At 35.9% G+C, this 15,029-nt stretch overlaps 1 protein-coding gene across 1 annotated transcript; it reads left to right on the top strand.

The window, feature by feature from the left end:
• Window positions 1-6,173: 6,173 nt before the first annotated feature.
• On the top strand, window positions 6,174-13,749 carry LOC141317103 (nck-associated protein 1-like; the record flags this gene model as incomplete). Its single annotated transcript, XM_073832918.1, has 15 exons — window positions 6,174-6,263; window positions 7,297-7,407; window positions 7,500-7,592; window positions 8,531-8,587; window positions 8,672-8,814; window positions 9,703-9,793; window positions 10,156-10,293; window positions 10,457-10,505; window positions 11,054-11,210; window positions 11,331-11,387; window positions 11,475-11,571; window positions 11,711-11,820; window positions 13,104-13,236; window positions 13,358-13,439; window positions 13,691-13,749. Coding segments are annotated over exons 1-15 (1,467 nt in total), but the record flags the coding sequence as incomplete, so codon positions are not given.
• Between the last annotated feature and the right edge of the window lie 1,280 nt (window positions 13,750-15,029).

Consider the following 15,029-nt stretch of genomic DNA (forward strand, 5'->3'; position numbering starts at 1 on the left):
CGCTTCAAACTTTTGTTTTTACGCGCGGCACGCGCGTCAGAGGCGAAAGTTTCAAACCCCGTTGGCGGCCATCTTTTTTACAAGATTCTGTTGTTGTTCGGTCATTTATCGAGAGAGTCACCGCTCTGTTATTTGCTCTGGAGAGCAGAACAGCCGCGCACGGATCATCGTCGCCGTATTTGGGTCCACCAGACCTTCGGAGGCGAACCCAGTTCGGCGAGTTTCATCACTTGCTCCAGGAGCTGCGCCTGGATGACGGCCGCTTTCAGCGGTACTTCCGCCGGTCCCGCGCCCAGTTCGATGACCTGCTTTCCCGCATCGGAGCGAGGGGATTTCAGGAGCGGCGGAACTTCCCTCTGTGCGTTGGAGCAGTATATGATGACAGAACTTTCATTTTAAAAGTGAACTACTCGTTTATGTCATTCCTCTTTTGATGTATAATAATTCTATAGGTCTGTGCCATTTTTTTGTTCAGGTTATTACTGTAAAATCTGTTATTTATTTTTGTTTTGATGATAAATGGAGCCAGCCTCCAAAAGTATTTAACCTGTCCTGTGATTTCTTTATTTTCCTCACACAACACTATCCAGACACACTAAAGTATACACACTATTATAGTTATTATTGTTCTATATGTTTCATATAATTAAGATTTAGATATGGATTAAATAGCATTCAATACAAAATGAATATGTGTCATATATGTGATAAAACACTTGCTTTGTTGTGCATTAGAACCGCACTAGGCATTTAGTATTCATGTTTCATATTTGAATGAGTGACTCCGGGCGGGCCTGCCGCCACAGCATCAAGCAGGCTCCTGATTGGTTAACGCGGCGCGAATTGACGCAGAAGTTCAGATTTTTCAACTCGGGCGGCAGACGCGAATTCGCGTCAAACGCATGATGCACAAAAAGCACAATTCGCGCGTATCGCGCGTAACGCGCCAGACGCTCAATTCGCGCTATTCGCGCGAACTAGACGCGCGAATGAGGCGAATTCGCGTCTACCGCGCCGCGCTAAACGCCAATTCGCGCCGCAAGAACTCCAGACGCGCGTAAACGCGTCTTACCATTGACTTAACATTGAAATCACTCGCGCTAGACGCATATTCGCGTTTGGTGTGAACGCAGCATAAGTCATGTCATTTTATGGCTTAATACAGTATGTTACATTGTCCAACCCCACTCATACTGTGTTCATTTTACTTGTGCAGCTCTTAAAAAGGGTCATACATTGCCCTAAATTGATATTTTAAAATTCTGCAGATGCACTGTAAATAGTGAAAAAAAAAAAAAAAAAAAATTATTCATATTTGTTTGTTTGTGTGTTAAAAATATTTTTGATTGCCATTTAGACTCCTATCTGATTTTCTATATTTAAAAATATTGTCTTTTTTTTATTTGGGCTAGTTAAATTAATGTTATAATTAATTTTATAGCTTCTTTTTGACTACCTTTTAGTACTTTTAGGCTAAAATGTGAAATGTATTTGTGAAAAACTTGTTTTTGAACTGCAAGTTTTAGAATTTTAGTTTAGTATCGTTTTTTTACAGTCATTTTATACCAGTCATTAATATGTTACCATAGACATTGCCCTACCCCACTCATTCAGTATTACTTTTATTTGTGCAGGTCTTAAAAAATACAAAAATAAAAATACTGGAGATACTCTGTAAATTATATTAATTAAATATTTTAAATTATATAATTTGTATACTGTATGTTGGCTATTTATATTAGGCAATGTTATATGCAATCCAGACAGTTGTTTTTTAATAGCACAATAACATCAGTTTTAAAATGAAGAACTCATGTATGTGAACATGTCATTTACCACAGTGCTGGAAAATCTTGAAAATGCACCTTGAAAGTGCTTGAATTTGACGTGTGAATGGTTAAATAAACTGTTGGTCATAACCTTGTTATTTAGTTTTCGGTCCATGCAAATTTGTTGGTTTGTTAAAAAAGAAGAGATACTTGGACTTAAAGGGACTTTTGTTGCTTTACTTGCACTAAAATTATTGAATTTGTTTTCATGTCTCCTCCAAGATATTTGAATACTTTAAAAGGTCATTTTGTTGCTCTTGTTGCACTGAATACTGTGTTTTATTTTATTCATTTTGAAGATATTTGTTGGTGATTTAAATGTGGTTTCTGTATATTTATTATGTGTTTTTTACTTAAGGAAACTTGATCCACTGAGACTTTGTATCCATATGCAGTCTGCATTGTTTGTCATGCTTTGTAAATTAAACTTGGCATAGACTTAAACTTGCTACAGGTTTGCATAGAACTCAGTAAAGAGAAGTTAAATATACCATACCATCTAATTAAATCTGACTTTCCAATCCAGATATCAGGTTCAAGTCAATCACACATCAGCTTTTATTTAATTTTTATAGGACAATGTAAAAATGTGCACCCTGGTGTATACACCGAATAAGAATAGCGTTCCTTGAATCCACAAAAAAAACATGCAAGGATGCTTGCTTCAGTGTTGCCACCCCTCATAATTTTCATGCCACCCCCTTGCCACCCCATGAATAATTTTCTAGATCCGCCCCTGTTAACATACGATTTTGTATTCTCAACTATAGGCTATGCTGAACATTAAATAACACCTGAACAAAATTTCACATTAGCTAACTTACTGTTAATATAAGATTATGCTTTGCGCGTTAAAATAATTTTATTTGGTAATTTAATAAGCTGACAGCGTCGTTTGTTAATTGAAAGTAGCCTACAGCGCAGTTTATATTGTGGTAAAGTTTATGTACCATAATGTTGACGAATAAATGTTACTAGGTTAAACTGTTGGGCAAAAATCTGACAAACCACACACTAACAGACATACAAATCACAAAAATATATATATTTTACCTTGCTTGCTTGTAAGGTGCGTCAATACACAGCGCAGATGCTCTCCGGAACTCTCCCGCTCTCGGGTTCCATCCCCGGGGGAAACCCCCGGCGCTGCCTCGCTGGTTCCGTGTCCTCAGACGCGAGCGGCGCGACGCGACAAAAGACAGTATAGAAACCATTATAATCCATGAAACTATCCACAATAGATGCAGGACAGTAAACTGGTGGCCCAGTATATTTCTGAAGTTCTGTAGTACTCTAAATACGCTGTTCCACTCGCACTGTTTCTGAAACGAAGGATAAACTCCTGTGCCGCAAAATCCTGTCAGTCAAAATGTAAAAGAAATGAGGAAAAGAATTATCTCAATGGAGTGGCGCCAAAGAGGTCGTTACCACAAATACAGTAGTATACCTCAATTTTTAAAAATACAGTTAGTCTCTGTATGTGGTGTTTGACGTCACAGAAAATTCCCATGATGCAAAGGGAATTACAGTTATTTACTTTAAAGGGAATTTGCTGTTTTATACTGGGTGATATACAGTAAAAAACTGTAGAAATTACAGAAATGTCTAACAGTGTACCTTTACAAACAGAGGAAACACGTCCTAACGGAAACAGAAATCAATGCCAATGTAGTCCATGAAAAAGCAAATTTAGGACCGCATGCATAAGTGCAAAAGAAAAGTTAAAACTTCTGTAATGAAGCTACTGAGTAAAACACATGCACCCCTCAGAACACTAAAGATCACAGAGCACATATCACAGGAAATGAAAACGGTGTGATGATTTTAGATATGGTTGAACTGAAAGAGCGTACCACTGCTTTGAGGAACTACTGGTGGGGCTTCAGTTTTGACAGGAGAAAAAGGTTGTGATTGCAAAGCTAAAACTTGACTTCCCTAGAGTGAAATCCACCCATTGGCTCACTGCTGGAATCAGCTGATTCTGAACAGCTGTATGTGACTGCAGTCATTCTGATGAACTCAAAATGGGCTGAACAGCTAGTTTTATCAGTTCCACAAGAACAATCATTTATCACAAGCAGCAAAAAGATCTAGATATTCAATTTCTGAAAACGGGCCAGGTCTTCACAATACTTGGATTACAAGTTGTCATAGCTATCTTGTAAGCCACAACAATATGGAAGGATTCAGTATTAGTAGACTGTTAGATTAAAATACAATATATTGGAATATGGTAATTAAAAGAGCCAGCCCTAAGGTAGTCAATGATGTGCTTGAGAGTTCCTGCAAAACATTTTTTTCCACTATCACCCTCACATGGAGGACACCTGTTGATGTGCTCCAGAAATGGCTTTGTTAACCTAATTTCTGAACATCTTTTTTCAAGGTTTTCAAGGCATTATCTTTGGTTAGTGAATTACATATTTTATTTACAAATCAACATTATCTAACATAGTTTTACTCTGAAATGAGAAAATATCAATGTTTCCATATGGCAACACGGTACCACAGTGGAATTGAAGTAATGTATTTCCCTACTGTCTTCCAGCATGTACAATCAGACCTCTACAAATGATTCAGAATGCAGCAGCACGACTGGTCTTCAATGAAAGGCCCAAAAAGGCCCATGTCACACCACTCTTCATATCCCTGCACTGGCTACCGGTTACAGCCCGCATCAAATTCAAGACACTGATGCTGGCAAATAGGACAGCCACCGGCTCATCACCTGCCTACCTCCATTCACTACTTCGTATCTACACTCCCTCCAGAAGTCTGAGATCCTCTAGAGAAAGACGCCTCATTGTACCACCACAGAGAGGCATGAAATCACTTTCCAGAACATTCTCGTTCAACGTTCCTGCCTGGTGGAATGATCTTCCCACCCCTCTCCGGAATGAAGACTCCTTAACAGCTTTCAAGTGACTGCTGAAAACCCATCTTTTTCGACACTATTTGACTCAATAATATATATATAAAAAAAAAAAACTTTGTTCTCCTCTCTTTCTTGATCTTCCCTTTCTAGCCTGTACTCATTTAACAACGCCTAATATATGGTATTGAGCACTTCCTATGTTGATCTGCCTCCTTAGGATGAATCACTTGTTGTATTCCAAATTTGTAAGTCGCTTTGGATAAAAGCGTCTGCTAAATGAATAAATGTAAATGTTAATGTAAATGTAACATGAACTAAGATTAATAAATGCTGTAGAAGTATTGTTCATTCGTAGTTCATGTTAACTAAAGTAGTTTTTCTAATCAAGAGATAGTGTGTCTGAATCTTTCCTGGGTTGAAACTATTACTCTGTTCTTGACTCTATTATTCTATGATAAGTGTGTTCTAAGCTAAACACACAATTGTCTTCTCTATCGTGACATACCTGATCAGGCATAACATTATGACCACCTTCCTAATATTGTGTTGGTCCCCCTTTTGCTGCCAAAACAGCCCTGAACCTTTGAGGCATGGATTCTACTAGATCTCTGAAATTGTGCTGTGGTATCTTGCACCAAGATGTTAGCAGCAGATCCTTTAAGTCCTGTAAGTTGCGGGGTGAGGCCTTCATTGACCTTCAGATTTATTGGATTGAGATTTAGGGAAATTATAGGCCAAGTTAACACCTCAAACTCGTTGCTGTGCTCCATAATTCATTCCTGAACCATTTTTGCTTTGTGGCAGGGCGCATTGTCTTGCTGAAAGGGAACACCATTTTTTGATTTTGTCCTTCAGAATTTGACTAGGTCACTGTTTTTGGCTAATGGGGATCGTGATCTCATACACCCTTGGCGTATTTTCCAGGTTTCCATAAATATCCATGAAAAATAAAACCAATATAGACTGTGAAAAAGAGTATTTTTATGTTGTTCCTGGCCTTTAGTCGCTCGCTGTGTCCTGCATTGTTTTTTTCTGTTTGTGCAATTTACTCACCAGTATTATATTAACAGAACATCTTTATTTCACTGAAGCACTAAACACGTTTCATTTGTTCACTTGATTACATGGATTTGTGGACAATGAAGGATTCAGTAAAACAGTGAAAGCTGATTTTCTCTGTAAAGTCACTGAGTCACTAGGAGAAAGCAGCAGCCATGACACACTTTGAGGTTTCTGTTTGGCCTGTCTTATTTGCTCAGTAAGAGCAATAAATGGCAAAGAATTCAATCAAAATGTGAGAAGTTGAGCGTGAATGTGCTGAGATGTGTCATAAGACATGTAGAGCGGAAGCTCTGTAAGCACCGCCTTCTCTACAGAATGGGTGTCAATGTTGATTTGGCGTCTCCTTGATCTCTGAAGACCACAGCGTTCATTATTTTACTGAGGATCATATCATCTGGACAAGAATCATGGCCTACCAGTTCAAACTGGCTGAAAAACTGGTCATACTCAATGAGCGGGGTCAAGGAGTGCTGATCAGGATGAACCACATTAAAAAGGTGAGAGGAAAAAGGATGCTTGAAATATTCACAAACACACGAAAAAGACGGATATAGGCAGGGCTGATTTTTTTTCACTCGCAGTTCATATGTGATTGATTCTCAACAGACTGAATTGAATTAACTGCTTTGTTTGTTGAACCAAACGATGCTCTAATCTCTAGCTGCTTTTTCCTTTTCTATGTGTTTTTATCATACAGATGGGATTTGAAAGAACATTATATTTATTTATTCAGAGGGATTTTTAAAGTATCATTTATGTATTGTATTTTGTCATGTTTTTAGAAGAAAGTAAGTTCTGTCTCAGTTTTGTAGAGAAAGAGGAAGTGCACACAGGAAACGAACAGGACCTATCAGGCCTTTCTGTAAACCACATCTCTCTCACACACACTGCAAACAGGCTGCACTTCCTGTCTGTCTCAGAACCAGTGTTACAAGTCACTACAGAGCTACTAAAAGACTAATCCACATCCGCATATTGCATTACTTTTTTTTCTTCCTTTTGTAAACTCGTAATAGAGTATTGGTCTGATTTTCAATTCGATTCAGATTTTGTTCAGAGCATGGCAACAAAATTTATGGATTTTATGTAATAAATGCACCAAAGCATTATCATTTAAACTTTGTGTGTGTCATCGTCACCCCACACTGACCACACCATAGCAATTTGGTCACAGCGCCACCTATTGGTCAAAAGTGATAAGCAATTAAATCACATTACAAATTATTGTATTTAGGAATGTTTTTAACCATTTTGCCTAAGATCTATAAATATCTTTAATTTCTCAGTTTTGACTGCTGTTTTGCTGCTATACTTAGTAGTAATAATAACTGTATTGTAACATTTAAATCTGTATAGAGAATAGATCAAAATGAGGATCTGTGCATACTGCATAGTCACTCATGTTAAGTGCTTTCCTGGGTCACCATTCAACATCAAGGGGCAAAAACGTTTTTTTTTTTTTTTAATGTGGTTTGGCATGTTTATGTGATTTTGCATTCTAGGTTGAATCACGTATACCTTTTTTTTCAGGTATGCACAGACCCAAAGCGAAGACCATCATACTTCATTGACAAAAGCACAGAGTCTGCTGTAAAATACATCAACAGAAAATTTCCCAATGTTGACATTAGGGGTGGCAGTGTAAGTATTCACAGATAAAAAGTGATTCATTGTTGTCAACATTTTGGCTCAAATGTTGAATATTTACCTTTTTCTCATTCACGTTTCTGCAGCAACATCTGAGCAGTATACAGAAGCAGAAGTCTGTTATATTGGAGGGCCTGCATAGTTACTATGAGTCCTTCTTAGATGTCATGGAGTTCAGGGTAAGAATGTCAACTGATTAAACTCCTTGTCAAGTTAAGTCAAGTTAATTTGGTGGCTATCTTGGTAATATCACCAGGCAGCGGTTTCTTGTTATGCAAGTACAACTTACAACTTAATCTACTTGAACTGAGGAAGACAAATCTTTACAACTATTTGCAATAAACAAGTAAGCTTCATTTGTAAGCTGTTTTGGATACAGGTGTGCAGTGTTTATTTAAACTGAACACAAAGGCTGTTTTCACTGCCTCCTTCCACCAACAATGGCACTAAATAGACACTAAAATATAAGTAGCAATGACTAAAAATGTCTACGTAATTATGAAATGTAAATGTATCTCTTAATTTAGGCCCTGACTTGTAAAAAGCTAGTCACCGTTTGCTAATGCTTGACATGAAATTCTTTTAAAAGAGGCAATGTTAAAAAAAAAAAAATCACCATGGATATTAAGATATCCTCATTTGACATCTTTCACACATTTGTCATGAGATACTGGAATATGACAGACTTTGAATAAGTGTTGGAATATTACATCAGCAAGGTAAATCCTGAATATTACTGGAGCTAAACCTAAAAAGGTCCCACTAACTTAGCTAGCAGCTGACTTCAGCACATTACAACAATATTTCTAAGGAAAAAACTTGATAGATTTGTTGATGAAATGTTTGTGAGGTTTATGGCATAGTGCCTTAATATAAAAATTTACTTAAAATAAATTTTTTTTTTTGCCAGCAGATTTAAAATTTAAACATTAATGTTATGCTTTACACATTACCTAATGCTTTACTAACAATGTATTTGTAATAAAACAGTATATGTAAACTGATGTATATGTAGTTTCTATGTACTTTCATCATTCTTGTTATAGAATCAGTATTATTTATCTTAAATTAATTTTTAATCAGTATTAATTTATTTACACATATCTTTTGTCTTTAGGACAATGTTTATGAGTTGCTCAACACAATAGATGCCTGCCAGTGCTTCTTTAACATCGTAAGTACGACTCTTGAAGAGAAGACAGAAAATAAGGGAGGCAGAGATGGTTTTACTTTAACCTGTGGTCGTAATCCATTTCAGCTTTCAAATTTTGACCTCACCAAGAACTACCTGGACCTTGTTGTCACCTACACCTCAGTCATTTACATGTTGTCCCGCATCGATGACAAGAAGGCGATTGTCGGAATGTATAACTGTGCATTTGAGTTCTCGAATGGAAACAGGTAACATACTACGTGACCACATTTATGTAAAAACACATTTGTAACAGTTCATAGTATTTTACAATTTGGTCACACAATTTCATACAGTGTTTAAAAGTGGAACAAGAATGTATAATTTACAGTGAATAACTGTAAATTGACATTCCCAGAATTCCCTGTAAATTATTCCCTGTAAAATGTTGCTACCGTGTTTTTGCCGTAAAATTCTGGCAACCACAGTACTTAAGTATTGAATATAATGTACATGTAATGTCAATATTAATTTGCAATTACACATGATTTAAATGTTTACACATAATCTTCAAGTTTAAATCTGTTGATACATATAGTCTAACATCATTTCCTAAATTCGGGTTTTATACATGGCTTTTCTTTCAGAATATGTGATGTCAGAACATTTTCTTATTTGATCATTTTCAAAAATACAGTAAATGTAAATGTGACCTTTCCTGGTTTTGTTTCTTTTTGTATATGTTTATGTATTCTTTATGGTATTACATTCTGAAAATCTATTTTATTTGTACACAGCCAAATATGAGGGTTTTACTGAGAAGATTTATGCAGTTAGAGACTTTTACTTCAAAACTAGATGCAAAAAGTTAACTTTTATATTCTTGTGGGAATATTATTATTGCAGTCAATCAAGTACTCTTACAGAAGCATGTTAATTATTTAATCCATCCATCCAAATACATATTTTATCTTGTGCATATCAAAAGGTTGGTCTAAGATTTTATTGGCTTGTATCTGTCTGTTGAAGCAGCCAAAAGTCCTTGGCTCAGGGACATAATACAAATGCAGAAAGATTTATCTGAGGATAGCAAAATATATCAGAAAAATGTAATAATACACTATGTAACTGTGTGTGTATGTTTTAACTATGTGCAGTGATCCCTCGTTCCCTCGACTTGGTCAGATGTTTATAGAATACGACCATCCCTGGAAAAAACTTTCAGAGGAGTTTGGTCCCCACACCAAGGTCAGTCTTTTTAGATATAATGTAGTAAATCTGTGATTTCCATCAAAGCACATATGCTTAACAAAATTATTTTTATAGACAATTATATATACAAAAGATTGTTCTTATGACATGCAAAATGAGTGTTTTCAGTCTACCCCTTCATTAGCGTCAGTCTTATTATATTCTAGGCAAATACGGCACGGATTCAGTTTGCTGTGCAGCCATATAAAAAAAAAATACCAACCTAGTAAATAATGGATAGATAACTCTTCAAACTTAAACAAATGCTTAAGTATTATCATTCTAGTCTTTAAGTGATTCAGTTACAGGGATAAAGCTGATGTGAATGTCTGTGATGTGTGTTTGCTGCTGTTGTTTAGTCTGTGACAGAGGCTCTTCTCTCACTGCAAATGGTATATCCGCGGAGGAATCTTTCCGCTGACCAGTGGCGCAGCGCTCAACTCTTGTCTCTGCTGGCGTCCCCTGCTGCCATGCTCAGCCCTGCATGCTGTGACACTGTATGTACATCTTCCACCGTGAAGATCATCAGTTATCAGTTCAGATATGTGGTTCAGCTAGGATTTTTGATTCTACAATGCCATTGCAGTCCATGATGTATCAATAAACAGTTGTGCATTTGGTTGTTTGTATAAAGGACTGACAAATGTACATTGTTTTTAGATGGCTTGTGAGTATCTGCCCATGGAGGTGATGGAGCGCTGGATCCTAAGTGAGTATCTGTTATAAACAAGGAGACATGCAATTTCATTGCAATCTTCCAATATTTGATAAATATGTGAACATCACTAGAAAAATCATGATAAACCATGCTGAAATAAGTTTATGTTCATAAAACAAGATAGCTGTTCCATGTCAGTGACTCAAAATCAATGGTGGAAACACTTTGGGTTTGTGTAATTTTACTGGAATGGATTACGGGACTCAAAAAAGGCTTGTGAGAACTGTGCTTCCCTACAATTTTTCTATTATATTTTTTTAAATAAAGAAAATGGCAAAATAAAAATGTAAATGCACTGAACTTGGGTCTCATTCAACATCCATGTTTGAAATCTGTGTACAAACGTTTACACACAAATAAGGATTCATCAGAGATTTTGCATTAAAAATGTATTCTAAATATACAATAAAATTTACAACCAACTGAGAAACCATATGTATGCAACAAATCACATACTTGGTAGGCTTAGAAACTAGTAATGTTATAGCAGTTGAAGATGCTACATTTGTACTGATTTGCTGTTGTCTTCTGATTGTCAGTTGGCTTCCTGTTGTGCCATAGCAGTCTAAATACCAATACCAGCTCTCAGAATTTATGGAAGATGGCCCTCCGTAACAGCCTGTACATCACAATCATCAGAGATGAGATTCTCAACATACACAAGCTCTCAGAGGACTTTTTCGACAGTCTCAAAGGGTAATGCATTTAGTACTCCGCAGACAGCATGTATCAAGAGCCTGTCACAAATTAATGCTACTTTAATCTATTCACAAATCTTATAATATAAACCGTTTATCTTCACCATTTCTTCCCCAGATACAGTAAGCGCATTCCAGACATCAAAGAATGTAAAGAGTATGTCATCACAAACTGGTGAGCATCTGAAGTATTTCAAATATCCCAAATGCGCAAATCGACTACAGACTAAATGTTCTTTCTTTCATCTCATGGGTTTTCCAGTGGGGCATTGCGAAGAGAGAAGCGCAACTATCTGAGAAGTGCCCTAAAGGAACTTACCAAAGTTTTGGAGGATGAACCTGCACTGCTTGGACCCAAGGTTTTAACTGTTTTTTTGTGCTTTATTCTTTGCTATATTTAAATGTGAATAAATTGTAATAATAAAGAGTGGTAGGACATACAGTACATTAACTCAACTCTCTGTGGCATGAACTCTACAGTATATGTGCCCCTTCTAGGTTTTATTTGTGTTCATGGCGCTGTCGTTTTCCCGTGATGAAGTGCTCTGGCTTGTGCGTCATGCTGAGAACATCCCTAAAACCAAGACCCCGGAGGACTATGCAGACTCGTAAGTTTCACTGAGCTACAGTATGTGAGCATTAAAGGAGCATTCCACATTCAACACATCTGTAATAATACCTTGTGCATTATTTTAATTAATTATTTACTATTCATGTCATTTTAATTTACCAAGTTTCAAAGTAGCCAAAAGTGCCTCTAACTGAAGAATTACATGTTTGCATCAAGCGGCAACCTCCCGCTCTCTCTATTGAAACCAACACGGAAGTGACTTAAACTGCAATTCACCGACTGGCCACTAGAGACTGGCTGCAAAAGCAAGCCAATCCCATAAACTCCCCATGTTAAAATGCCCAACTTTACAGCAGAAAATAATATGTTTACAGCCTGGTACAAAAAGTTTACAGATAATTTACTCACCCCCTTGTCATCCAAGATGTCCATGTGTTTTTTTTTTTTTTTTCAGTCGTAAAGAAATTTTGAGAAAATCATTTCAGGAATTTTCTATGGTGTCTATGGTCAAGTTTGAACTTCCCAAAATGCAGTTTAGATGTAGCTTCAAAATGCAGCCGAGGAAGAAGTGTCTTATTTAGCGAAAGGACTGGTTATTTTCTAAAAATAAATTGAAAAAATTATATACGTTTTAACCTCAAATGCAGTTAGGTTATGTCGAAAAACTCTCATCTCATTTTCTACATCGTTGCAGAAGTACCAACCCAGTGTTTACAAAGTAAACGTGCAGAGGAGGACAAGCACCCTTTACAAAATGGTAAAACAGCGATGTAGGACGAATTTGAAGTTGAAGGAGAAAATAATATGGGAGTTTTTCGACATACCCTAACTGTCTTGAACCGGAGTGCACAGAGAATGCATGCGCATGCACATCGCAGAGCTAGACAAGATGAGCATTTGTGGTTAAAAAGTGTATAAATTTTAAATTTAGAAAATAACTGATTGTTTCGCTAGATAAGACCCTTCTTCCTCGGCTGGGATTGTTTAGAGTCCTTTGAAACTGCATTTTGAAAGTTCAAACTCTGGGGCACCATAGACGTCCACTATATGGAGAAAATTCCTGATATGCTTTCCACAAAAAACATAATTTTGTTTTCTACTGAAGAAAGAAACATAAATATCTTGGATGACAAGGGGGTATATAAGTAAATTTAATTGTACATTTTTATTCTGGAAGTTAACTAATCCTTTAAACATTTAAATTGAGTTTGTAAACTTGGAAAGACTATTATGGCAATATTTACTTTTCCAGATGTTACGTTAATGTACCATCACATGAACCTTGCATATGTTCACATGCTATATATTTTTGTTATTCAGACAGTTGGCAGAGCTCCTATACTACATGGAAAAGCTGCGCACTCTATTGGCTCAACACAGATATATTATACAACGCTACCATCTTCAGTACTTGTCACAGTATGATGCTCTAGCGCTGAATGACACCATTCAGGTACTCCGGCACATGGCACTACTGTAAACTTCGGCGGAGCTGAACTAAAAGCACAAAAAATGTTCTGCATTTATATCAGAAAGTTTGCAGTTTTGCTTCATTTTCTGTCTTCTCATTTCAGGGTATGTACGTCTGTCCAGAGGAAGAATCAGTTCTTATGTCGTCATTTGTCTCAACTCTGTCTGCAATGAGTCTCAAGCACTGTGAGTTCTCTTTCAATAAGATTTTATTTTATTTTGTAAATATTATTGTAGGTTTGTTTGAATGTGTGGTTTAAGGTGTACTTCATGTTTGAAAAATAGGATATGACATGATTGAAGTAAACATTGCTCAACATTGTTTGCTCAACTCATACAGCATCTTTGATCAAATGTGTAACAGAAATTCAAATCCAGTTGTTACATACAGATTTGTTTGTTTTTCTTAATATTTGTTGATTATCTTTTCTATACAGTGGATGCAGGAGAAGAGTTTGACCTGAAACCATTCAGACTGGACTGGTTAAGACTGCAGGTACAGCTTAAGCAAACAAGAATTAATTTGAAGCCTAAATAAGAAAAGAGCATAGCCAAAAAATGAAATTCTGTAGGAAGACATTTGGACATTTTATTTCATTTGTAATTTCAAATGTATTTCCAGAATACATTTTAAATTAAAATATGAGGGAGCTTGTAAATCTAATCAATTAGATTTCACAAAAGTATAATGCAGGAAGTGCTTACCTCTTTTTTTTCTGAGTTCCCTCTACTGTACAGCACACCAAATTTACCAATGTCACTCACTGGGAAACCACAGTGCTAGTTCCCAAAGCTAGAAAAAATGTTCCAGATTATTATATCAATTTACTTTAAAACTTAGTAATTTTTTTAAATTTTGCACATAATATACAGCATAGACTACATTCACTATGTTTGTTTTTATGGCCTTTAATTTCCACATTTGGAGGGCAACACTTGTTAAGACAGAATAACGTGTTGTTGTTGTTTTCAGTAAAAAAAGAAAATTCCATCTTAATTGATTATTCAAAGAAGTAATTGCCTAATTAATCAATTAGCAAAATAATCTTTACTTGCAGCTAGTGTTGTTTTTGGCGGCCGATTTTAATTTTAGTTTTAGTCTAGTCTTTGTGTGAACCTGACATTTTAGTTTTTATTAGTTTTAGTCAAGTTCATTCTCCTTTCAGTCTAGTCAAGTTTTAGTCGACTAAAAGTCAGAGCATTTTAGTCTTATTTTAGTCAGAATTACCCATGACTATTTTAGTCTAGTTTTAGTCGACGAAAACTGAGGACATTTTAGTCTAGTTTTAGTCGACGAAAAATGATTACATTTAGTCTATTTTTAGTAATGCAATTTTATTCAACCCAGTCAATGTAGTATAATTACCTAGTAGTATAGACGAAACCAAAGTTTTCTTTTAGCCAAACCCATTTCAAACTAGGTTATCTTATTATATTATTGTTACCTTATAGGCTGAAAAATGCATCCATTGCAGAAGATGCTCTAATTTGAATTTACAACATTTATTTTACCTACCAAACATGTTAGAAATACACACATAAATTGATTTTTTTTTTAAAAACAATAAATAAAATAGCATCACATGACAATGCCAGAAAAAAAAAAAACAGAGAAACATGAATGTTTGAATGGTCAAGCTACAATTTACTAAAAATGAGTGATGTGACGTTCTACACAGAAGCTTCGAATAATAATATTATTCAATTTAACAATATTCTATGCATACACAAATCATGCTTGTACTTTTGTTTTTTAAGTTTATTTACAGATTAATT

Source organism: Garra rufa, unplaced genomic scaffold (assembly GCF_049309525.1).
Source record: "Garra rufa unplaced genomic scaffold, GarRuf1.0 hap1_unplaced_318, whole genome shotgun sequence".
NCBI lineage: Eukaryota > Metazoa > Chordata > Actinopteri > Cypriniformes > Cyprinidae > Garra > Garra rufa.